The sequence below is a fragment of the Crocodylus siamensis genome, chromosome 4 (genome assembly GCF_052110815.1).
Source record: "Crocodylus siamensis isolate JL-2025a chromosome 4, ASM5211081v1, whole genome shotgun sequence".
Classification (NCBI taxonomy): domain Eukaryota; kingdom Metazoa; phylum Chordata; order Crocodylia; family Crocodylidae; genus Crocodylus; species Crocodylus siamensis.
The window spans coordinates 147577666-147602886 of NC_143398.1; the positions used below are offsets into that span (position 1 = coordinate 147577666).

The window sequence follows — 25221 nt, forward strand, 5'->3', positions numbered from 1 at the left end:
TATTCATTTTGGGTTAAATCCTATTTCAGTTTATGTGAATAAAGGGCAGAAACTTTCTCACTGCTGTTTAATTTAATGCAAGGCATGGTATGCTGGAGACATGTTACAGTAGGGCCCAGCCAATGGCTTGGTGGTGACAGTACTTTGCTGAGAAACAAGTTCATCTCTCTTACTCTGCTTTCCTACTCCCTAGGCAACTATTCTAACCAGTAGGCTATTTGGTTAGAAGGTGGGAGGGCTGGTACACACACGGAGCTATTTTCTTTTGCCACAGGAGAAAATAGCCAATTGCAACAGTGCTCCAAAATGCAGTTACACAGGGCATAAAGTTCCCTACCGTTTAGGGCATAAAGTGTAAAAGAATTATGGCTAATTTTATTCCAGCTACTCTGTCAGGACCTACCCAGCTACTGCAGCTACGTAGAGCATATCATACGTGCTCTCTGAAAAGTAAATTCATTTCCAGGTTTCTTAGGTGGAAATTTAAATATTGTTTTCAATTGGCTGCATCATGGATACCTGAGAGAGAGCATTTTCTCCTCATCACAGCAGTATTGCTCCTTTCTCCTGCTCACAGTCCTTGTTGTAAGTTCACAATGGCGAGGTCATAGGAAGGCGCGTCTACTCTTGCACTCAACTGTGCAGTTGTTAAGCGCAGTCATTTAGTGCTTGCTTTAATAACTGCCAGTACTGCACAGTCCTGGTGCTGCACGGGTTGTTTCCAAACCTACTGTGCAGTAGCAATGAGTTAATGCACAGTAGCTCATTGCTACTGCACAGTAGCAGCGGCATCATGCTTTGTGCCTGCTGATGCTACGGTGCCATAGCAATGAGTTGACGTGGTTCATCGCTACGGTGACATAGCTTCTCGTGTAGACGCACCCAGGGTTCACTGTAGAGTCCTTGACTCTGGAGCCACTCATCCTGTTGATCTAACAAAGGATAAGCCTTTTGGCCTTCAAGACATGTGCAAGACTGATCTTCTCCTAAGAAGACTATGTGAAATTACCTAAGACCTAGTTCTGGGTGTTCCTGCTACAAGTGTGATAATTGGTTGTGACTCTGCCCAAGATTTTATGACTTTTACTGTTTGAAGAATAAACAAAACTATCAGTAAAGAAGGGGAACTCCTCATTTCTGGGATTGACAGGAAATTAGTGGTCAACGTTTGTTCCTTCGTTTTGTGAATGAACTTCCCCATCAGCAAAGCAATCACTGGGAAAACATCTGCCTTGTGGTCTGGAGGGTGATGGGTTGCATGACTCCTGCCTTTCTCCCTTTTTATGCTCCCCACATTCCTTGATGCTCTTGAGATTACAGAGTCTAGATAGAGGAAATGGCAGGATGGAAAGTGTGGCAGGGCAGCTGGAGATGCTACAGCAACACACTAATGATAACTCCATGTTCCTCTGTCCTAGTTCTGGATGTCTGTCATCGCTACTACCATGCCAATACCATGTGGAGGCTTCATGCCTGTTTTTGTGCTGGGTGAGTTTTAGCTGTTCTCTGAGACTTTTCAGAGAGGAGATGGGACTTTAAACCTGGCCCTTCCTCTCCAGAAATATCAGGACCCTTCCTGTTGATTAAAGAACTCCCTTAATATGTATTAGTAATAGGCCACTTTTTCTCCCTGAGGACCTAGCTACAAGAAAGCAACCTTTATCCTTCACTTAAATATGCTGCAACCTTAGCTAAGATTATTAGTAACTTCTGACTGATTGGAGGTTAACTGATATGTGATTACTGATTTCTTTTTTAAATTCTGAGACAAAAAAGTCTAGATGAAGGTGTTCTTAAATTTGATAATTCTTATTGATGGTTTACGGTAAAATATGGGAATGCAAGCTCAGGAAATTCAGTTAAAGTTACCTTTAAAAGAACTCAAAACATGTTGGGGTCTGGACATAGATGGTTTGGGCAGCCAGGTCTTTAAAACTGAGTTTCATCCTGTCGGGGACCACAAACATTAATGTGCCTTGATCATCATTGCATGACTACAGTGTGCCAAAGGTGTCCTAGTTGCATTTTTGCAACTTAAAAACATTTGGGTTTCTTCAGGCTATAACTTTTACCCTAATTTATTCAGTTTGTAAGGTTTTATTTTGGGATAACTGCACAGTCTGGTTGTGTTCACCCTTTTGCTGATACATACGTTCAACCTTGACTCCATCTTGTAATTTTTTTTGTTTTAGCATACACACCATTAGTATCTTCCCATACAACTTTACATAGCATAGACATGACAAATTCCTTGCCTCAAGGAGCATGAACATTTTGGGTTTATAGGTGTTAACTAGTGGTCTTTTGTGATGCTGTTCAGGTGCAGCTTTTGGACGTCTTGTTGGTGAAATTATGGCATCGCTCTTTCCAGATGGAATCCTTTTTGATGGACTTGTTTATAAAATATTACCTGGGGGGTATGCAGTCATTGGTGAGTATGGAAACTCTTTTCTTTCTTTCTTTCTTCCTTCTGCTGCCACCTTCTGTTTTCACTTCCATTAACTCTATGGTCCATCTGATACTGTCTTTCCTCTACTCTTTGTTTACCACCCCTGTGAAAGGTGCAGCAGCTCTGACAGGAGCAGTGAGCCATACTGTCTCCACTGCAGTGATTTGCTTTGAGCTGACAGGTCAGATCTCTCACATCTTGCCTATGATGGTGGCTGTCATCCTTGCCAACATGGTGGCCCAGAGTTTGCAGCCCAGTCTCTATGACAGTATCATCCAGGTGAAGAAGCTGCCCTACCTGCCAGACCTGGGCTGGAATCACATAAGGTGTAGTACCACTGGGGGAGAAGGGAAATAAGACAGAAGAGAGTGATGTAGTGGGAAACTGTCAATGGAAAACTGGAAAATAGGACAGGTCAGAAAGAAACAGAGGGGGATGAGGGACATGACCTACAGAAAAAGAGCGAGATGAGGATGAGAAACAAGAAGAGGAAAATGATGAAGTACAGGGTTACATATGGAGCTAGGGCATGTTTCCACTGCAAAGGCAGATTCTGATCAACTAAAATAGTTTGTGAATTTGTGTCAATTTACTAAATTGTTTCTGTTGAAAAAAGCCTCCAAATTTGAAAAACACCAAAATCTTGAATTAAAAAATCTCCTAAATTAAACCTTTTGACATTTTATTTGAAATGACACATCATTTAGAAATATATTTAAATTGTATTTGAAACAATTAATAGCTTAAAAAAATCTAGAAAATGAAATGCTATGTTTGATTGCAAATGATTTCCCCACTCATCTTTCTGATTCCTGAAAGGTTTGAAAATGTTCATTTCTCCTGTAGTTGTTCTCACTAGAATATATTAATCTGATTATTGAAAGGAGCTGTTTTGCTTGCCTATTTGGGAAATATTTCTGTTAGACATTTTTAAATATTGCACTGACTCCTGTCTTTATTGTCTGTTAAACTCCAGCAAATACAATATCTTTGTTGAGGATATTATGGTCTGTGATGTGAAATTCATCTCATCTAACTGTACATACCGAGACCTCCAGACTCTGCTACAAACCACTACTGTCAAGACCTTACCTCTTGTGGATTCACCAGGTAAAGCACTGTGGGGAAACTGACCCTTCCTGAAGCCCTCCTGGCATTGGGAAGCATGGCTTAGAAGAGCCAGCATTGTTCTATAGTTGGGATTTTAGACCTTGGACCCAGAAATGTGTTCTGACCCTACCTTGGCTGCTGATTTTGCTGTGTGATCACTGATCTTGTCCAAGACCACTCTGTGCCTCAGTTTCCTTACATCCATAGTGGGAGTGATAGTACTTCTTATCAATATGGGCACAGCAGTATTCACTAGTGCCTTGAGGTTTTTTTGGATTTGGAGAACGATTAGCACTCTGTTTAGGTTGACATGGAATTTAAGGTATATTTATGTTGTGGCAGCCAGATCCTGTCTCTCTAAATGTGGAAAGGATTCTCTACTTCTGGTGCTGCACACAGACAGACCCAGTTTTGCTCTCTAGCTCCTGAACTGACTCGTAGTGCTTTTGCTGGCTAGTGTCACCTCCTGTGATTCTCCTGGAATAGGCTGTTGTAGAAGGGAACTAAGATATGGGGCTGCAAGAGATGAAATTTGGGATTAAGCACTTTAGAGAGGTGAGTGTTACAAGATGGATAGCTTTCTATGCTTGAGAAATGCATGGTGAGTGGCTGAGGAAGGCATCTGGAAAAGGAAAGGGAGGGACAAAGTTTGGCAGCAGGAATCCACGTTGTGGAAAGGAAGAAGGAGGGAGTCTGTTTTGAACTGCTGTTGGCTAAAGGGAACCTAACAGGAATTCAGGCCTGGGGAAGGAAATGCAAGTATTTGGCAAGGATCTTATATGCCAATATCTCTTGGGTAATGGGAAGAAGTCAGGAGTGATTTGGAAAGGTCTAGAGCTGGTATGTATTGGGAGTGTGCACCCAGACACAGACACACCACCTTTGGGATCTAGAGAGTTAATGTGTCCAGGATTCAAATTATACTTTGACTCTTGGGGTGGGGTGGGGGTGGGGAAGTGTCTGCAAAAAAAATTAAATGGGTTCATTGATTAACAAATCCACCTAAGTGAAGGAGCTGTCTGACTGGAGACCTCCCCAAGTTATGATTTTCAAATCTTACAGGGGGCTCTTGTCTTTTTATGAAGGGGCTCAACCCTCCACACCTGAACTCTCCCTTTGGTTCATGGAAGGCCTGCTGGTCCCCAAGGTGTCATGACCCATGTCATTTCCTCTAGGGCTGTGCAGAGCAGGTAATATTTGATTCAACAGCCATGTTGAACATTAAATTGGGTCCTGCTTCTATTTGCCGTCTGCTTCGAGTCGAAGTGGGGCCACTTCGACTTGAGGTTGAAGCTCAGCTGAATATTTGAGCTGCTTCAACTTCCCCATAGGCTATAATGGGGAAGGTCAAAGCAGGCTATAACTTTGGCATTTCTTGTCTGATCTTGATGAAACTTACCGGAATGATAGCTCCTGAGAAGCCCACAAAGTGTGCTAACTTTCAACAAGATAGGTTCAGGGGGTTCGGAGAAACAGCACCCAAATTCTGGAGAGAAAACCTCCTGTGACTTCTGTGTGGAAAGCCACAGGGAGCTCAAAACTGCCAGCTTGCTAGCCCCTGAGGAGCCCACAAAGCCTGCTGACTTTCACGGTGATAGGTGCAGGGGTTTGAGGGAAACTGCACCTTAGGCTGCTGACAGACAAAACTCGTGATCCAGATGGAGTGAGAAGGGTGGCGTTCGCTCCGTCTGCACCTGGCGCTTGGGGACCCCCGGCAGCGGGAGGGTCACCTTGAGGAACACCAGCTGCTCCACCAGACCAGGATCCAGGCAGGTGTGGTGGGGTGTCACTACATCCACAGCCATGCTGAACACCCTCTCGCTTGGCACACTGGTCAGTGGACAGGACTGGTATTCCCGGGCAACTGTGGCCAGACCTGGCCACATTGGGCTGTGGGTTGTCCAGTACGCCAAGGGGTCGCAGTCCAGGGACTCCACAGGCTCGGCAAGATATGCAGACACCACGGTGTGAGGGCTGTCTGCCTGATCCTGGGGTCTGGTGGGTCTGGACCCCCTAATGTTTGCCATGGCCTTAGCCCATGTTGGCAGCACCTGTGGTGGAGGGGAAGACTGGCTCGTGGATGGCAGGCTGGGTTCAGGCAGTGGATCCCCGTCCCACTTCCCCCCGCCTCCGCTGTTCCACCTCTGTCACTTTCTTAACAAGTACCTCCCTCCAGCGACTCAGTGTCTTGCTGCCACATATGGTGCCCTTCACCCTTGGGTCACAGATGGTGGCCAGCATATGCACTGTGTTGGACCCCAAGGGTTCAAGCCTTTTCCTAAGTCCCTCCTTCAGCCGCCTCACCAGTGCCTGCATATCTGGTGAAAGCAGCCTGCCCCAGCCAGGAACATTGGCCCCCAGGAAGCTCTCCATTTGGCTGCGGAGCTCCTTCACTATGGGGACCACCTGGCTGAGGAAAGCATCAGCAGCACTGAGGGTCTCAGTGGCCTCGAGGAAGGTCTTGAGGACCAGCAAGATCTGGGAGATGGCATCCCACTCAGGTTTGGTCAGGGGGCTGCTCATCCCAATCTCCCCAAGCAAGGCCAGCTCATGGATGGTCTTCGGTTGCTCCACCGGCCTCTCGAGCATCAGGTATGTGGAGCTCCACTGAGTCTCCACATCCTGGATGAGTCTGTGCTGCGGGACATTTAGCTCTGCTTGTTTGTCCCACAGCATCTTGCCCCCCTTGATGCTCCGGTGGAAGTAGCCTGCCACCTTCCTGCATCGAAACGAGTCTGCTGGTGTTGCTGGCGCCATCACTGGCAGCCCTGTCCCCCTCCAAGGCATCCCTCACTATCAGATGTAAATTGTGTGCCACACAGCGAATACCAGCAAAGCTGGCATCACGGACTGCCTTGACTATATTGGCCCCATTGTCGGTGACCATGAAGCCACAGGTGAGCTCAGCCTGCCCAAGGCCTAGCCACCCCTGCACCATGCGGTTCATGGCCCCCTTTATCTCTGCTGCTGTGTGGGACTCATCCATCACCTTGGCGTGAAGGAGAGCCCACAGACCACACCAGTGCCCTGTGAGCGAGAGGTATGCATGATCTCCACCCTGGCTGCTCCAGATGTCCGAGGTGAAGTGTACAGTCATGGTCACCTGCGAACCTGCCTTGTGCATCTCCTTCCTCAAGTGCTCCCTGCAAGCTTCGTATAGGGAGGGCACCACCATCCTGCTGAAGGTGGTGCATGGGGGCACCTGGTAGGATGGAGCCAGCAGTGCCAGGAGCTGCCTGAACCCTGGCCGCTCAATGAAAGTGAAGGGCTAGCCATCCAGAGCAAGCATCTCCCCAATGGTCTGGGTGACCTTGTTCGCATTTGCAACTGGTCCCTTTTGCCCCCCATGTTCCAAGGTGCCCTGCCTCTACTGTGGGGGGACAGGGGCTGTGGAGCGAGTGGGGGCCATTCCTGTGGCAAAGGGGTGGTACCTGCGGAGATGATTCAGCATCCCCGAGGCAATCATGCGCTTTGTGCCCTTGCCCCAGCTGATTTCGGCTCGGCAGTGCATGCAGATAGCAAACACGGGATCATCTGCCAGCCTCATAATGATCCCAGACCATGCTAGTACTAGGCCTTTCCCTCTGGCGTGTGGGTGCATCTGTGGATGCTGCTGAACTCTCCCCTTCTTCAGCAGTCAGAGGCACAGCAAGAGGAAGAGCGGAATCAGCTGAGCCGCTTGCCTTTACCTGTACAGAGGCACCTTCTGAAGTGCCTTCTGGGAAAGACCTCATGGCTTGAAAGGAAAAAACCTGAGGGCTGTCGAACACAAACTCGACTGATTCCCCCTTCTTCCCCAGAACTTCCCTTGCCAGGGCACTGAGATCCAGATCCGGCGCCAGCTCTTCTTCTGGAGCTGGAAGGCTCAGCACCGGCAGTGACACAGGGGTGGAGTGCGCTGCTGTGCTGGTTGCAGTTACGGTGGGAGATGTTGTGGCTACTGTGTCTGGACATGAGAGTTTCAGGCACAGGCAGTGGCTCTGGTGGCACTGCTGCTCCCCTCTCTTTACTGCTTGTAGCAGCCTCATCCCTTGTAGCAGGAAGAAAGAGGCTGCATCTGAGTTTGGTGGGGGGAGAAACTGCAGCTCTCCTGCCTGCAACCCTCCCCTTGCTCCACTTCATTCAGGCAGGCCAGTGGGGCCACCTGCCTTTCCACCCCGCTTCATAATGTGTTCCTTTGTATGTAAACTGGAACCTCTAAGTGTGCCGTGCACCGCAGGTTAGATTTCTGGATGTTATGTAAATGTGTTTGTGTGTGTAGATAATATATTGAGAAGCGTTGGTGTGTTGGAAAGAATGAATGATGTATAAAAAAATATATATAAACTAAATTCCTATATACAGAATAGATCCTAGGCTACTACTAACCCTATCCAATATAAGCATAAACTGATATGAAAAGTAGTTATAAAATAAAAGCACCAAGTTCTCAGAAATCCCTGTTGCTAGCGTTGCAAGCAGGGAATCTGTTGAAGATCAGGGCTTCCAGCTGTTGTGGTCTGATGCAGAGGTGCTGGAGAACACCAGCAGCTCACAAACTGACCCCAAGGCAGAAAGCAGGGGAGCTGAAAAACTGCTGCCTTTGATGCATTTTCTCTGGCCCTCCCCCAGAGCACTGGGATTGGAAGGGATCTCAGAGAATGCTGACAGGTCACTGGCCAGCCACACATGTCAGTCATGAAAGCACTCCTTCCCCCTCTCCCCCTCCCTCCCCTTACTTTCCTTTATTTTCCCCCCACAGGGAATCCAGTATAGGCAAGTCAAATATTCAACCCTTGTCGAATATTTGACCCACGCTGTTAATATTCGACTTCTGGTATTCGATTTGACAGCTATGCGACCAGCTGCTATTCAACTCGACTTTCATTTTTCGAGGTCGAATATGTTGAATATTTGTTGAATCGAATCAAAGCTTTGCACAGCCCTAATTTCCTCTTGCAGAGTCTGTCGCGCCCCATAATGCCGGTGCACCCTTGACCTGCGAGCCTGGGTCGGCATGACCGGCTTGGCGCGAGGAGGGGGATTTATGACCGGGCAGGTGGGTGATAACGGTGAGCAGGAGTCAGTATGATTTAAACACAGCGTGATGGTTTCACGAAAGATTTATTTTACTTATGCTTCTGATGTGCTGCAGCGTAGGCAGAGGAGCTGATTGATTTAGTTACAGCATGCAGATATCATGTTACCCAGCATTTACAGGGTGGGTAAGACAGTTGCTTCTGAGCAATTCACATAAGCCATTGCAGTCTGCAGATTACTAAGAGCTCTTGATAAGAAAAATAACACCAAAGATAGAGAGATAAACGGACCGATAAGACGAAACAGGGGTACGCCAGAAAAATAACGTAGGCGGAGAGATGCACGATCTGTTCTTCTTGAGTGTATACACGGTTCTCTGCTCTCTGCTTTGGGCGGAAGTTCTTTCAAAGTTTTATTTGACACAGGTGACCAATTACTATACGCCAATCATAAATAATTAATGAGTTGGCACTTGTGCTTTCTTTGTTTGCTCAGGTTTCATAAAAAAGGGGGGTTATTTTTACTTGGGTGGTACTGGTTCTGTTTGGTCACAAGATGGCGCGCATAGTATATTTAATTTTACAACTTTACTAAAGTCAGCTAATCTCGTTACTATAGGTACTTTATCTTTTGTGCTGGGCTGTCAAGGTCAGTTTCTCTCTTTCGTATGAAAAGCTCAAGCGATTTGAAATGAGGCACAGATAGGGGTGTGTATATGCAACACTGTTAATACAGAGGGATAAATTACAACCACAGAGTTTGTTGTGTTAGCCTCTGACCTTTTGGCATCTGACCTTTTGCCATCGGCATCTGAAATCAAAGACTTTGATCTTTGACAGAGTCCATGATCCTTCTGGGTTCGGTGGAACGGTCAGAGCTGCAGGCCCTTCTCCAAAGACACATCAGCCCAGAGCGGCGTTTGCATCTCTCCAAGGAGATGCAGCAGAAGCTGACTGAGGCACCCTATGATGGCAGCAGCAAAAGCCAGTGGATGGCCATGCCCAAATGGAAGCGTGAATCATTTGCTTTTGTGGATGAGGATGAGGATGAAGAGGAAAAGACTGAGGTATGAGAAGCAGAGAGAGAGTGAGAACTGGAGGTGAGGGAGGGTCAGAACGAGCAGTGAGACATGGGGAAAGGGAATGAAGGGAGCTAAATGGGCTGAATCCTATGTTATTTACTTTTCCTTTGCAGCTGTCTCAGCAACCTCCCAGTCACTCTGAGAAACCCAATGGCCCAGTGACTCCTCATAAATTAATACCAGAAACCCCAGGACTTCAGGAACCCCCAGGTATGATGACCTCCAGCCTGCCTCAGAAATGCCAGTGCTTAGAAGCCTTAATGGCTTTGATGTCTTCCCAGTAAGGGGATCATGTCTAAACTGTTCTCTGCAATGTATCTCATCACCAGAGTAATACATACAGAGCATATAGTTTCCCACTAATGTCTCCTGCAACCTGCACCACATACAGCAAGGAAGGTGCCTCCATCAGTTACCCATCCAGAATTGTTCTGCCTGAGAAAAATCTATGCTTGATATAGATATACTTCCTTCATTAGTAACTTGGACTGCCTATAGATGCCCTCATCAGACCAGACTTGATTAATTGAGCCTGCTTTGTATTCTAATTAGAGTGCTTTAGCATCACTGCAGGGTCATGTATATTAAGCTCCCCTCCATTTCAAAATGGTCACAGAGATACTTCAGCTAAAGCTCATCGAATGAGCTTTAGTTAAAGTATCCCACGGCTATTTTTAAACACATGGGGACTCAGCACAAGTGATGCTGTGGTGTTTTATATGGAGTGGCTCTCCAGAAACTGCTCTAATTAAAATGCCATCTCCAGAAATCAAATAGGTTCTTTACACATATTCACATCATCATGTCAGCTTGTGCAAATAGGAGGGACAGACTTTAATGTATCATTTTATTCCCTGTCCTCTGAAACTATTTACAGTCAAGTGAGTTGAGCTCTCCCAGCTCCGCTCATGTGCCTGATTTTTATGCAGCCCCTGGTTATATTTTCTGGATGTGCTTTCTGAGCTTCACTGAGATCCTGATGATAGCCAGACTCCATGCGTGACCAAAGGAAGTAGGGCTTTCAGGCTCCCAAATACTAGAAAGGATCTGCAAAGTGTAATATTAGGTACAACACTCTCCTTTCTGTGGCATAACCAATGTGGGTCAGTGTCTCTGAGATGCAATAAAGCCTGCTGGAGGCCAGGCATAGTTGTAGAGCAGTGTACTGGTTAATTCCTCTGCTTACCAAATGGGAAAGGTCTATTACTCTGAATAGTCATGCCAAGAAAATCAGAGGGGAGGGGGCATTGTTTAAGGTATTTTACATTAGGCAAGTAAAAGCCCTGCAGAAGGGGATGCAAAAGAGCCATCCTGAAGTGACTGGTGAAAGAGGTAAGGGAGCATAGAGGACTCCTGTCTAATTGTTATTCTATAAATCACACCTTCCACTGTTTGACTCTGGCCTGTCTTCTCATATGTCCTACCATTAGCTTGAACACTGCATATCAATAGTGAACCTCATCTCTTTGTCTACCTCACATCCCATGGTCTCCATCATTGACAATTATTTTATAATGATGTTCACTCCCAGCACTATGACCTTGGTACTATCTCGACTCTTTTATCCTCATATTTAGGGTGTTGAAAAATGCATCTGCTGCAATCTTTGGCACCCTCTCTGGATCCCATTCTTCCCTTTCTGCCCTAGCTACTCTAATTATGTTCCTATATCAGCTACAGTGATCTCCCCATAGTCCCACTTTGCTTTTTCATCGTTCAGGCTAATGCCCTCAAATTAATCATCCTCACCCACCATTCTGAATTAATCACCTTCCTGTAAAAATCCCTTTTCTGGTGCCACATCCTTTTCTCTATGGCCTTGTAGCATGGCCTTTGTTATAGCTGGGTCGCTGTTTCTGTTACCTGTGGTTCCTGTTCAAACTTATTAGATAGCCATCCTCCAAGGCTGGTTTGTTAAAGTTTATTTCTCCCAGCTATGTATGGGATAGTATGTGGATTAGTCTGTTTACAACTGAATGCTGGGTTGTGATTGGTTGAACTAACATTTAACGTGGCCATTGTACAACTCCTTGGATCAACTTAGATGAGATAAGCATGAAGGTCTTGTGTTTTAGTCAGTCACTGGTTTGGGTTTTTTCTCTTCTTTGTTCCATTCTCTTCCAGAAGCCAGGAGTTTCTGGAGTTTCCAGCAACTGATCCAGCAGCTTTTGTGCAGTTACAGCCATTCACCTGAGATGGAAAGCACTGCCCAGGTTAGGATGTCACGGTTCCCAGTAACACATCAAAGGAGGAAATGTAAAAGAACCAAGATTTAATAAGCTCCCTGCACCCTCCCCCCACAGGTCCTAATGACTGACAGGAAAACTCACAAAAAGATAGTGAGCTCCTGATAGAAGATTAAGGATTACCCCCTGCACACCCAGGAGACCATGACTGTGGCACAAATGGGGAAACGCAGTTCTGTCTAATCAGGAGCTCTCTGTGCTGCAGATCCTAAGGCAGACATCATAGCTAGGATTATATGAGAATAAATGCAGTTTGGTTCAAATTTGGCAAGTAATTTTGGCAAAATATAAAGAATACTCTTAGCCTCAGATACCTTTCCTAGAACCAGGAAGAGAGAATAAGCAATGATTCTCGCTTTTCCCCTCCCCAATCTTAATATTGTACACCCTAGTATTTAGAATGGTCACCTGAGATATGAGGGACCCAGATTCAAAATACCACAGCAGTGATTTGAACCAGTGTGTCAGGTCTGTTAGGACTGGGCTACAGTCTTTTCTGGGGTTGTTGAGATTCCTCAGACCCTCCTGCTGAAACTGATTCTTTTGTATATGCTGAAATAATTATAGGCCCAGAGAGAAAGAATGACTGCATAGTCTTGTGGATCAGGTACTCCTGTGGAAGTGGGGGGAACCTGTATTCTAGTTACTGCTTCAGTGAAGTACTTTATGACAAATGGGGCACGTTGAAACATCACCATGTGGTGACATTGCTATGGTGCCATAGTTTCATAGTAGTTTGGGGTCAGAAGGGACCTGAACAGATCATCTAGTCTGACCCCTCGCCACTGGCAGGAGCACACACTGGGATCACACAACCCCAGACAAGTGGTCATCCAACCTCTTTCTGAATTTACCCAAGGTAGGAGCGAGGACCACTTCCTAGGAAGTTGGTTCCAGATCCTAGCTACCCTAACAGTGAAATAGTGCCTCCTAATCTCTAACCTGAACCTATTCTCCAGCAGCTTCTGGCCATTGTCATCAGCCCAGGTGGTGCTGGGGAGAATAGGGCTCTTCCTATTTGCTGTTGATCTCCCCTGACGAGTTTGTAGGCAGCCACCAAATCCCTCCTCAGCCTCCGTTTGCTGGGACTGACCAGGTTCAGGTCCCTCAGCCTCTCCTCGTAGGGCCTGTCCTGCAGCCCTCTCACCAAGCGGGTGGCCCTCCTCTTAACACTCTCCAGGCTGGCCACATCCTTTTTAAAGTGCAGTGCCCAGAACTAGATGCAGTACTCCAACTGTGGCTTGACCAGTGTCGCATAGAGGGGGAGGATCACCTCTCTGGACTGGCTTGAGATGCATCTGTGGATGCACAACAAGGTGTGGCTGGCTTTGCTGGCTGCGGTCTGGCATTGGCGGCTCATGTTCATCTTTGAGTCAATAATAACTCCAAGATCCCGTTCCACCTCTGTGCTCACAAGGGGGGAGCTCCCCATGCCATGCATTAGTACTTCCTTTTGAAAGTACTAAAGAACGGTGCAGTAACTCTCTGTACTGCACCACGCGCGTGGTGCACGGTTAGATTTCACCGCTATGTTGCCGTAGCTGCCGATCATTTGTAGACTCATATGATTGCTACATTGCTGTAGTGTACCATATAGCGACATAATGCGTCACTACAGTGATGTAGGGCGATATGTAGATGCACCCATGGTGCAGCTTCAAGAAAAGAGATTGCTTCACATCTCACCTCTGCATCAGGCAAAGTGGGGACTTGAACTTGGGCTGCTGTGACTTCAGAGGAACAGCTTAGTTATAATTCCTCACTGGATCTGTGGATTGTACCCAAGGCCCCTTGTAATCAAACTCTTTGCTTGTGTTTAATTTGTGGTTATTTTAGATGCAAGTTTCTGATTTTCTGAGCATTTTAGAAAATGTTGGTGCTGGATCATATCTAAACAAATACCTTTTAAATGTTTCAGTTCATCCACCAAACTGGAAAGGGTATTATCTGTATAGTGATAATCCTGATGGCTTGCTTGGGTCAGAGGAAGCACCATGTATCGGTCCAGTCCCAAAATAATCATTAGGAGACTAATCAGAAACTTGAACTAGGACCTAGGACTAGTCTGGAGGCCAGCCAGAAGTGTCTCAGTATGCATATTCCACCCTCCCTAAGAATGGGCTCCTATTCTTGTGCAGGGAGGCTGCTCCAACACACTGTAATTACAGCATGTTGGAGCAGATGCAATCAAGTGTGCTGGAGCGTGGTAATTACTGTTCTCCAGCAGACTCCAGTGTTATATGTATCAGCATCCCTGTGCTAAAAAATGGCTGCAGGGGCACTTTAAAGCTGGTTTGATGAGCTTTAGTTAAAGCACCTCTACTGCCATTTTTCAGCCTGGGGACACTGATACACACGATGCTCTAGGCACTTTAATTAGTGTGGCTCTTAGAGCCCCCCATCACCTCCCAGAGCACGTCTATAAATGCCCAATGATACTAAAGGAAGGGTTTGCCCGGGTGCGGGGGTGGGAGGTAGCTTTGGCTCCTAAAGATAAATTAATCACTAGGTGGCACTGTTGGGAGCAGAAAGAGGAGGCCCATGAGTGTGAGAGATTAGGATGACCAGAAGTTAGGAAGAGGAACTGCCAGAATGCAGGAGTACTTCTTGGAGCAGCGTGAACATTCATCTAGGATTTTCTTAGTGGTATTCTGTGGTCTTTCTCTGACTTTGGCTTTATTTTCTATTCTTTTAGGACTCAGTAGATCTTGTTGACACAATGAAACCAGAGGAAGTAAGTCTGGCTGAGGAAAAGTGTGTGCATGGCAGGGGGGAGGTAGAGGGGAGGTGGTGAAAGGCGGTGCAGTGGATGCCTCCTCCTGTCCATGAGCAGAACAGAGTTTAACTGCTTATGAGCTAAAAGGAGAGGTCATTCAGATACCTTCTTTCTTGGACATAAGGAATTCTGTTCTAGAAAATCTAGAAGATCTCTTCCCCTCTAAGCAGAACTAAGGATGTCCGAGGTGCCGAGATGCTTTTTTCACTGCTACTGGGAACACTTTTTTATTGCTGCAGCATTGCTAGTTTCCCGAAGGGACATCCCATCTGACAATGGAGGAACATGCAATCTGAGAGGAAAGATTAATTGAGGGAGATAGACAAAGGTGCTAGAGAAACAGCAGGAGGAGGACGACCCTGGGTGGGGAAAGAAGCTAGAAGCACACTATAAGTGTGATCTCCTTTTTTCTGTGTCAGATAGATGCTTGGGAGCAGGAGGAGTTGAACAAGGAAGTGTGCTTTGACAGCTGTCGCATAGACCCTTCTCCCTTTCAACTGGTGGAGAGGACTTCCCTGCACAAGGTGGGTGCTGAACTTCCTATTACATCTCACCTTTCTTGCAGACTCTTGGTCACCACAAGGCTCATTCTCTGTTTACTCCCTCCCTCTCTGTGTAGGCTCATTTTGCCACTCATTGTATTTTTGTCTTGTTGTCTTTTCTTTTCCTTCCATAAATAATTCATTGAGCTCCCCTAACCCCAATATCTAGCTCTGGCCTCCTGGAAAATGAAAAGTTACAGCGAACTGTTTTGATACAAAAGCTTCAACAGACCATACTAGGATCCACTAGCCATAGAATTAATTTCACATTTCAAACCTCTAAGGCATCTGGTTCCCTCACATATTATCAACAGGACTCCTACTCCTAAACCCTGTAGACAGCAGGAGCCGCACGTCAGCCATTTTTAAAAGCAGTAATGAATTAATTTTGAATTTCATACTCTGTGCAGAAAAATCCATCCCTAGTAGTGGGATTTCTAAACTTGCCTGAGACTCAGGACCTTCATGCCAGTGCATTAATGCTAGTATTTATCCTCTCTGCTTCGGAGCATAACAGGATGTGCATACACCTCTCATTTGTATTGATATCTGAATTTGTAAGATACAGTGGGCACAGCTACACATTTATTAATGCACAGTGGTTACTGCACATTAAATTTACTTGTACTTGTAAAATCAAGGACTAGATTAATGTGTAGTAACGGGAGTCACTGAGCAGTAATGCTGGTGAACACCTTTTTAGTGATGGTACTGTGCACTAGCTTAATAATACTACACAGTAGCATTAGCATTAATGTGCAGTAGCTTAATAATACTACACATTAGCATTGTTTGTGCTGCGATGTGCTACTGCACAGTATTATTAGGCTACTGCGCAGTTAGTGTCTCATGTAGACACACCTGCTGTGTTACTGCTTAGGACTTGGTGCACTAGTTCCTGGATGCACAGGCATATGTTGTCTGTATGTACCAAGTAAAGGATGATAGATACCTTTGGGAATTTGCCAGGTATCACTAAACACCTCTAAGAGTTACTACTTGCCAGTGGGGCTGGAGGGCAGTTGCGATTTTCCCTTTTAGCTTAGGAACTGAGTAGATCTCAGCCCTCAGTCTCGCACCAAGTCACACTCCAGTCACTGGAACAGATGTTCTCTTGTGCTTTCTCCCACAGACGCACACCTTGTTCTCCTTGCTGAGCCTCAGCCATGCCTATGTAACCAGTATGGGGAAGTTAAAGGGAGTGCTGGCATTAGAAGAGGTAAACACAGTTGCATTATTGAATCAAGGAAGACACTCCCACCTCTTCCTGCTCCACCTCAGACTTTTGTTTCATCACAATATCTTACAGATAACTGGGAATCAGTTTAGGGGGTCTAGGTTTCTGGTCTCCTGTTACTATAGTTCCTTACACTCCAGTCTTGGAATCCAAATCAGTTCTTTGCCCTGATGAAGTAGAATAAGTATGCTGCTGGAAAGGGAGTCTTTCAGACAGGGCCTTAGCAAACCAAGACCTTATTTCACTTACATGAATGTTAATGTTTACCTGGCCCTTTCCATGAAAAGAAGGCTCTGTCCTGCATGACTTGTACTAGATCCATTTAGTAGCTGTTCCTTCAGATCACGGCGGCATGGAATTTGTGAAATGCTGTTGAGTGAGATAACACTACAGCAATGTGCAGTCTGATTTTTCCCAGGTCACAGGGCTAGAGAAAGTCTTACCTGGGTAAAATTCTTTTATTTTTTACTATAGCTAAACTTCTGTTGTGCTTTGTGTATTCTATCCTCCCCCCGGCCCTTTTCTCCCTCCAATAGCTCCAGAAAGCGATTGAGGGCTCTACGCGCTCTGGTGTCCGTCTCCGTCCACCGCTTGCTAGCTTCCGTAACACCAACCGGACCTCAGTTAGCAGTGAGAAGGCCAACCAGGTCTCACAGGTGTGGAGCCGGCCGAACAGCTGTGCAGTACCCATGAAAGGAGCAGTGGACTCAGGGGCAGAGAGCCCTTTGCCCCCCAGCTCCCTGTCCCAGAAGCCCTTGCCCTTCCCTGAGGAGGGGCTGCTTTCTGCCACTGATACTGAGTTGGAGGACATGGAAATGACTGGCCCTGCTACTGAAAACATTTCAGACATCCTCAGGGACCTGAGCCTGCACTCCACGGATCTGGATGAGGATGAGGAAGAAGATGTACCTCTATAATTGGTGGGAGGAGGAAGTGTTCCACCCCTTCTCCCTTCACTGAGCTATCTGTATTATACATGTTCCTCAGGGAGCCTATGGACTGTTTCACTGCACTCTGATATGTAATGATTGGCTCTGCTGGGGGTAGGAGCACAGGACTGGCCTTTCCTTCTGTTGCCTTCACTGCCTAAAGAGTTATGCTGCCTTGGATGCACAGGGGAGGCCCTTGGATGTGCTGCATATGGGTGTGCAGAGGATGGGGAGGGTGAGTCCCCAAGGATTAGTGGAAGCTGGGGTTATGGGATAGTGGAGCTCTTTCCTCTCCTAGCTCTTATGTGTACATGAGGGAGGCAGCAGGAATAAAGAATGCATGGGTACTGCCAGTTACAGAACAAGAATCCTGGACAGATCCTGCCGTTATGGACACGTGGTGAGGAGCAGGGTAGCTTCAGCAGCCTTTTCACTTCTCTGTTTCCCTGAATACCCTACAACTGCATAACACTGTCTGCCTTCATTTATTTCGGTTCAGGCAGGAACATGCTCCCAACTCAGGAGTCTGACTGGTGAGAATTTTCAGAGCTGCAGGAAATATCTGCAGGAGACAGCAGGACCCCCAAGCACCTTCCCTGGTACTGTCAAACCAACTAATATTGTATTTCCCAAAGATGTGGGCTGATCCAGCCTGGTACCTGAAGAAATGCAGGGCCAACTGAGATAAATAAGAGCCTTATATAATAGCAAGTTTTCCATGCACACTCTTCTCCTTCACTCCCCATTGGTGTTTGCCATCTTTTCAGGACACCACAACCCCATCTGTGAGCATGTCCACATATGCATCCATGCATGAGTACATACACACGTACGCATGAATGCTCATGTGTACTCACACACCTTTGAAGCACCCAGAAGCCTATCACAGTTTGTCCCTGTAGCTCCCTTCAGGGAGGTCTCCCATCATGCACACCAGAATTTTGTCTCATTTTGGATCCTTTGGGTGTTTCCTGAGTGGGTGGGAGGTTTGGGGCTTCTCCCTTGCCCTTCCACTCTGCTGTCTTGTAAACACATGTCAATGAGAATGATTGTTGATCTTAATTGCATTTCTTTAAAAAAGAATTGGGACAGGTGGTGGAGAGTTGCCTCCTTGATTTTCCATTGTCTCCATGAAGTTGTTAAGCAGAACGTTCGAAATGTTAGTGGGAAGGCCAGAAGTTCTCTCCAGCTTGGGCCTCTGGACTGTGGATAGGGCTGGAAGGAGTAAGATTGTAAATATGTACCAATCTCTCAGCTGTTTGTGTATTTGTGTCTCTAAATTGCTGTTGCTAATTTCTATCAAGTTATAGTCTTAAAATGTAAGAATGCCAGAGGAGAGGATTATGGTGTGTGAAAAAGCTGATGGTAAGCAAGGCACTGAGGAGTAAATGCCCCAAACCTTTGATAACATAAGAAAACGCCTCTCCTAGAGCAGAGTTTTTGTCTGCTATCCCACTGCTGGGAATCTTCCACATGGTTCTCCCAATGCAGATAAGGCCTAATGCAAAGCACCCATTGCTATTCCAACTACCATCTTATGACCCCCAACTTGTCCATCTTTATGCTTCAGTCTTGACAAAGCCATCACCCTGTTTATCCAGTTTTGGAGTCCCAATCCATAGCCTTTCCAGTTAATTTGTATTGTGACCCAACAGAGAGATTTCAATCCTGCCTTGTAGCACTTCCCCTACTATTCCAATTCAAGTTCCTGAGTAGATCTTGATCTTTGTCCTGGGGAAGAATTACTGCCAACTCGTTTCATGCATGAGAGCCGATGGAAGTTGCTGAAGGTAACCCTGCCCATCATCTCTGAAGGAGGGAAGGTCTCATCCTGGCATAGTGCCACTGGGGCTGTGGAAGATAGCCTTGAACCTGCTAAGGCTTTACCAAAGTAGAGGCTGGAGAGGCTACCCTTAGCTCCGTGAAGCACATGGCTACACCGGGACCACCTGTGCCCAGAACTGAAGGGCAAGTCAGAGAACATGGATTTTCTCTGATTGGCTCTGAAAGCCTGCTGGGTATCTCTCTTCAGATGGCTATGGCCTCTGCTGCATAGTCCGCCTTGCCATACCATAACCTTGCTGGTGCCATCAGCATTTCACCTGACCTGGAATACCACTTTGTGCCTGGCCTGGGAAATGCCCCTCCTGACTAGGTCAGAATAATGATCCTGCTAATACTACACCTGAGCTCTCTACTCTTCTGCACCCATAGCCCTCCTCTTCAGTAATGTGAGCAGGTCTGTAAGCATCTCCTCCTTGATTTTCCTCAGGTCTCTGGCAGTTCATTGTGTTGCTCTTATAGGCATTGGCCTTGGGGCCTCAATGGCTGCAACAGTGGAAGCAGCGGTTGCTTCAGTGTTACCCTGAAATGACAGTAAAAAACACAAGCAGCTTTTTTTAACTTGTGTAACTTGATGATAAGCCCTGAATTTCCAAGCAAGTCTTTGCATTCAATTTTGGGAGATCTTCATGAGATCTGGTTCCTGGAATGAGAGCTGGTTCCTATGCCTAGAAGCTCCAGCACAGGAGAACTTAGCCACCTTCTACTTTTCAATCAGGCTATCTTTCCTGATCTCAGCATGCAGGGATAAGCATAGGCAAGACGCCCAGATTTGGATTACTTTAAGATTCTCCCTATAGAAATGACAGAGTTGAGTCCTCAAATGGCACCCTGACCCAATGCTCCTAGCCATCTTCCCAGTCTTTTAGGTCTTTTTCTTTTATGGGGATGTGTCTCTGGTGTATGTTTCATACCAAAGCTCCAAAGGCACTTGTACACATGATGGGGGTTTAATCCTCACTAAACTAAGCAGGTTTATTAAAATTGACATGGCGTGTTTTAATTTGTTCCATCACTGTGTACAAGTGACAGCTTTTTAATTGAATAAAGCTCAGTGCACTATTCACAATAAATTACAGTAGGGGATGCCACATAACAATCCACTTTGCTGATCTCTTTGGTACTCAATTACAGCAGGGGCACTGGCAAACCACTAATCCTGTCATTCCTGAAACACATCCCCCTGAAGCCTCAGCTGCCTGCAGGGAGCGGCATGCTCACCCCTAGCTCTTGGTCCTGGCCTGGCTGGAGAGGAGAAGACATGCACTGCCCACCCCAGATTGTAGACTCCAGACATCATAACTTTTTAATTTTGTTGTGAGGGCACGAAATCAAAGCAGAGTCAGACCCATGGGTGCCCCTGGATTGGCCTCAGGCAGCACCGCTGAGCTGCCAATGCCTGCACAGTCACCCTGCCCCCCTGCATGGTGCTGGCCAGGTTACCTCCCTGAGCCATGCTGCCCCTGGCTCCCCAAGGAGGGCCTGATTACCAATGGCACTGTCAGCCCATAATCCACCCCTGGTTCCATCAAGGAATTGATAATTGCTTGGGTGCCTAACGGGGGCACCCAGGATTGCTTTCATTTGCTCTTCAGAGCAAATGGCACCCACCAGTTCACAAGATTGCAGCCTTTATCCACCAGTCATCATCATTTCCTTGTACTGGCATGGGAGGCAGAAGGGCATAAGCTTACAGCACAGTCAGACCCATGGGTGTTCCTGGACTGGCAGCCCTGCCAAGCTGTGGCCACCTTCATGGTCAACCTCCCATGGACATGGTCAGGCTCCCTGGGGTGGGACCTCATTGCCAGTTGCCCTGCCAGCCCATAAATCAGCCCTGGTTCCAACAAGGAATTAATAAGCGCGTTGGTAGCTAACGTTTGCCTGGGAGTGCTTTCATTTCCCCTTCAAAGAAAATGACACCTGCCTGGTCCCAGGACTCCCCATGCCCAGGGAGGCTAGGAGTGTCTGGCAGGGCTGGATGTCAGGCACCAGTTCGTGTGGGTGGTGGCAGAGACAGCTGGGCTCCAGCAAAGGGGAGATGTGTGTGACCTCCCTTGCCGTGGGCTGTGACTCCAGCACCATGCCTGGCAGCCTAATAATGTCACACCCCTTTCACCCCTGGGCAGCATCTCTCTCCCTGCCCCCCATGCCCTGCAGCAGCCCCAGGAGTGGCTGTTCATAGTTCAAGTAGCGGTGGTATAGCCAGATGTGATTAGGTTCTGGCATGTCTTTGCAACTTCATAGGTTCATCATACCCTGCTTTGTGGTTAGTAGCAGCATCTCTGCTTTATTGACTGCCTTCAGTCTGCAGTCAGACATCTCCAGGGCTTCCAACAGCATTTGGTCTTCCTCGCTCACTCCATCAAGATTCCTCGAATCCATGTTGTTTTGCAGTACACAGCAGGGTGGCTGTTTAGCATACAGCACCACTGAAGCTCACTAGAGGGGTGAATAGTTAGGGCTGTTGAATAGGATCTATTAGCATTATAACTGCCGTGCTATTTACCATTCAATTCTTTCACAGCTCAGGAGGCCATTGGCTGGGCTTAGGCTCAACAGACGTTTTGGCCTGTGGGGAGGGGAGGAGGGGAGAGATCAAGTCATGTCCTACCCATCCACTAAGAATTTGTGAGTGTAGCATGACCCCAGAAAACCATCATGTGCCCTGGGGGGCAGATACTGGCATTTACCTGACCCATGAATAAGCACACCAAGAAGTATCACCCCGTCAATGTACCCCACCCTGGAATAAGTCAGGGAAGATATGTGGGTGTGTGGGACCAGTGCTATGTTTGAATAGCTCCCATCAGCACATCAACATCTATGCCAGGCATGGAGGTACAAGGAACCATCAAGTGGCCTTGCAGTCAAAATGGTCCGAAATCATCCCCAACAGCTTTGGAATAGGGCAGCATCAGCAGCCTTGCTCCATTTATATTGCTGAACACACCAGGTGTTAGATAATAAAAATGTAGGATTCCAGACTAACCTAGAGATTGACAAACACCTCATTCGATGAGTGACAGAAAGGCCTCATTTACTACAAATATTCAAAGTCAAATGAGCCCAAACCGAAGTCCAGTAATTAGCTATAAGGTAATGATTTATCACGAAACAGGCAACAAGAGAGACAGTTTGTTTCTTCCAGCTTCTCAAGATAGCTGGGGTGCAACAGCAGTTGGTGTCAGAGAGATTTCTCACTCTTGAAGTGTGCAGTTAGCTGTTTTCACTTTATTCTTATACCCTTAGTCCAGCATCTTCAAAGAATTTTTTTAGTTGTATAAATAAAAAAAAAAATCCCAAACAGTAATTGACAGGAAAATCCTGTTAATCAAACTGCTCATTATTGGTTATCAGAAAGTTCCAATTTGAATTAATTACTTTCCTCAGTGACAAGAGGTTATCCATTTCTACTGAGTTTGGAACATGTCAAGAAACTGATTAACAACCAGGAAAAACACAAGGTTTTGGGGCGTATCCTTGGAAAATCAAGGAAACCACTAGCCAAAACAGAAGTAAATCAGGAGGAGATGGCTATCACATATGGAAAATGACTCTTTCTGTAAATAACATGAGTTAATTGCAAAATAAATATTTACTATACTAATTAATCATGGATAGACATTCACATGGTTACATACCAGACAACTAGGAGCCTGCTTGAAATTATCATGAATATAGTAAGATAAGCTGGAAGGGATACCTCATTATTTCATTTCCGATGGCCTAGCCATAAACTCACATCCTATTGCACTATGCAGTTAGCATCAGTCTTTTGTATTCTAACTTGTGTGAATAGACCCCAGGTTAGCATGAGTTTCACAGTTATCACCAGGTCCCTGTAACCTGGCCTCTTTCCAAAACTTTGGGTTTTAGGGCTTTGGTCAATACCCCCTGATACCCCTTGAAATCCATCAATAGTGGGGCTCTGAGCTGAACACTGAATGGATAAACCCCGATTTTTCCTTCCCTTAACACCAAATAGACTCCCAGAACAGCTGAATGATTGATAGGTGGGACAGTGGGGGAAGGGAAAGTCTGCATGAAGGGAGAGCTGCCAGCCAAAGACTACTGGGAGTGATTGGCAGTGAGTCATTAAGATATTTGGTTGGAAGAAAAGATCATTGAGCAGCTGGAAAATAGACAAAATAAGCTAGTCTATATGTCAGTTACCAAGGAAATGAAAGTCCATGGGCACAAGTGGGATGAGATACAGTGCCACAGCAATATCAAGGCCCTGAAATGTGGTTTTCATCAGGCCAAGGACCCTTGTGCTAGCTCAAGACACACAACTGCACCATTCCATGCCCATCATCTTGCCAAGGAAGCAGGCAAGGCTTGTCTCCAACGTTCAGGAGGCCCCACCTAGCCAAGAGTTCACAGACTGTCCTGCCACTCCTACAGGAAACATGTCAGAGGCATGGGGTGACTGCTTGCAGGAGCTGGTTGATGGGGGCACCCAAGATCAAGTTATCCTCAACATGAAAGTGGTCTCCCTGATACCTTGGCCGCTGAACACAGAGGAGGAGGATGCATTGAATGCAACTGTGCTGTCCCCACAGATTTCTGTGACACGGCAGAAATTTCAGAGACTCAAAGATCAGTTTTTGTGCCAGAGATGTCAGAGATGCCAGAGGATCCATGCCTGGGGACTTGTAAGTTCTGGGGAATGGGCATTATATTGATTTGTGGGACTATAGCAGGCATACAATGTTTCATTTCCAATGGGGTGAACGTGCTGTGGCTTTTCTGCAAGTTGCTTAGGCAGGGGTTAACCTTTACTTCAGTTTAGTGAGTGAGGATGAGATCTTGGACCATGAACACTTTGTTTTCCCATTCCTGTTACCAGCTACCACACCCAGTGGAAACTGGGGACATGCTCCCAAACCACAGACACCAGCTCACACTGGAACAGGGTGAATGCATTAATTCCACCGCAGACAGCAATACCCCAAGGAGACCATGGAGGCTTTGGTGGCAGCTATGCAATTGCACGTGACCACTGCAGATGACTGGCAGGATGAAGTTTGGGAAGTGCTTAGAGGGGCTAAAGAGAGGGAGATGAAAAGCATGACCCGGAGTAGGGAATGCTGAAGGGATCTCATAGACAGTACAAAACAATTCCTTAAGTGGCTTCATGGTGCCATGCCAATCCCAAGGAGACCTGTGCAATGTTAAGAGAAGAAATCCTTAGGCACATGACCAAGGCCCTGATTTGTAAGAGGCTCCCCGCAGGGACCAAGTATATGAGATCCATTAAGCTTGCCTGTATATGGGAGGTGATCCACAGTGAAACTGCTGAGACTGTTCCTCCACCCTCCGCAGTGACAACCTCAGGGACACCCACACAGTCTGTGGGTGAGGGGCGCCTTAGTTGGAGGAGGGCCAGGAGGGTACCACTATGCTTTAGGGAAGAAGGGGAGGGTCAGACAGAGGGTGCACAGCTGGGGGAAAAGAGCATATGACAGGAAAGGGGTTCTTAGAGTTGGTAATGCTGCTGCTTATATAGGAAGTCAGGGAGTGGGCATCCTGCATTATTTCATGTATGCTTAAGTTATTGCCAATAAACTACCTGCTGTGGTCAAATAAAAATGAATTTTCATCCAAGTCTGCCTGCTATAATGGGAAGGGTTGTACATGCCTGGTTTTGGGGGCTGGATGATGTAAGCCAAGCCAAACATATACTGGCTTGCTTCAGACACACTGCAGTAATGAGAACAGATTGTCCCATCTGTGGACGGTGGGTAGGGGGTGGTGGGTTGCACAGAATGGGGGTACTTTGGTAACTCAGGGTGCAACAGAACGGAGTTTGGGTGGTGGGGGTGGGCAGATCCAACACCAGCTGCCTGCATGGGCTGTCCTATACTTTCATAGTGGCACTGGTGCTGGTGGCTGAATGCAAACTGCAGGACACGGGAGTGGGGCCACCCATGTTGCCTACTGGCAGCACACATTCCCAGAAAGCCACTGCCACCTGCAGGGAGGGA

At 46.7% G+C, this 25221-nt stretch overlaps 1 protein-coding gene across 5 annotated transcripts in view; it reads left to right on the forward strand.

Annotated features, from left to right (window-relative positions):
- CLCN1 (chloride voltage-gated channel 1) overlaps nt 1-23831 on the forward strand; it is a 137461-nt gene extending 113630 nt beyond the window's left edge. For 3 of the 5 annotated variants that reach the window (XM_090044121.1, XM_090044116.1, XM_090044119.1), the window contains 11 exons: nt 1419-1488; nt 2321-2431; nt 2562-2775; nt 3426-3559; nt 9418-9644; nt 9773-9869; nt 11784-11872; nt 14601-14639; nt 15101-15205; nt 16356-16442; nt 16997-23831. In XM_090044121.1, the coding sequence (XP_089900247.1) occupies nt 1419-1488; nt 2321-2431; nt 2562-2775; nt 3426-3559; nt 9418-9644; nt 9773-9869; nt 11784-11872; nt 14601-14639; nt 15101-15205; nt 16356-16442; nt 16997-17377 (1554 nt within the window). In that variant the 3' untranslated portion in view covers nt 17378-23831. The remainder of the gene's footprint in view (nt 1-1418; nt 1489-2320; nt 2432-2561; nt 2776-3425; nt 3560-9417; nt 9645-9772; nt 9870-11783; nt 11873-14600; nt 14640-15100; nt 15206-16355; nt 16443-16996) is intronic. The other 2 variants (XM_090044117.1, XM_090044118.1) reach the window with 2 other exon arrangements.
- Nucleotides 23832-25221: the final 1390 nt, after the last annotated feature.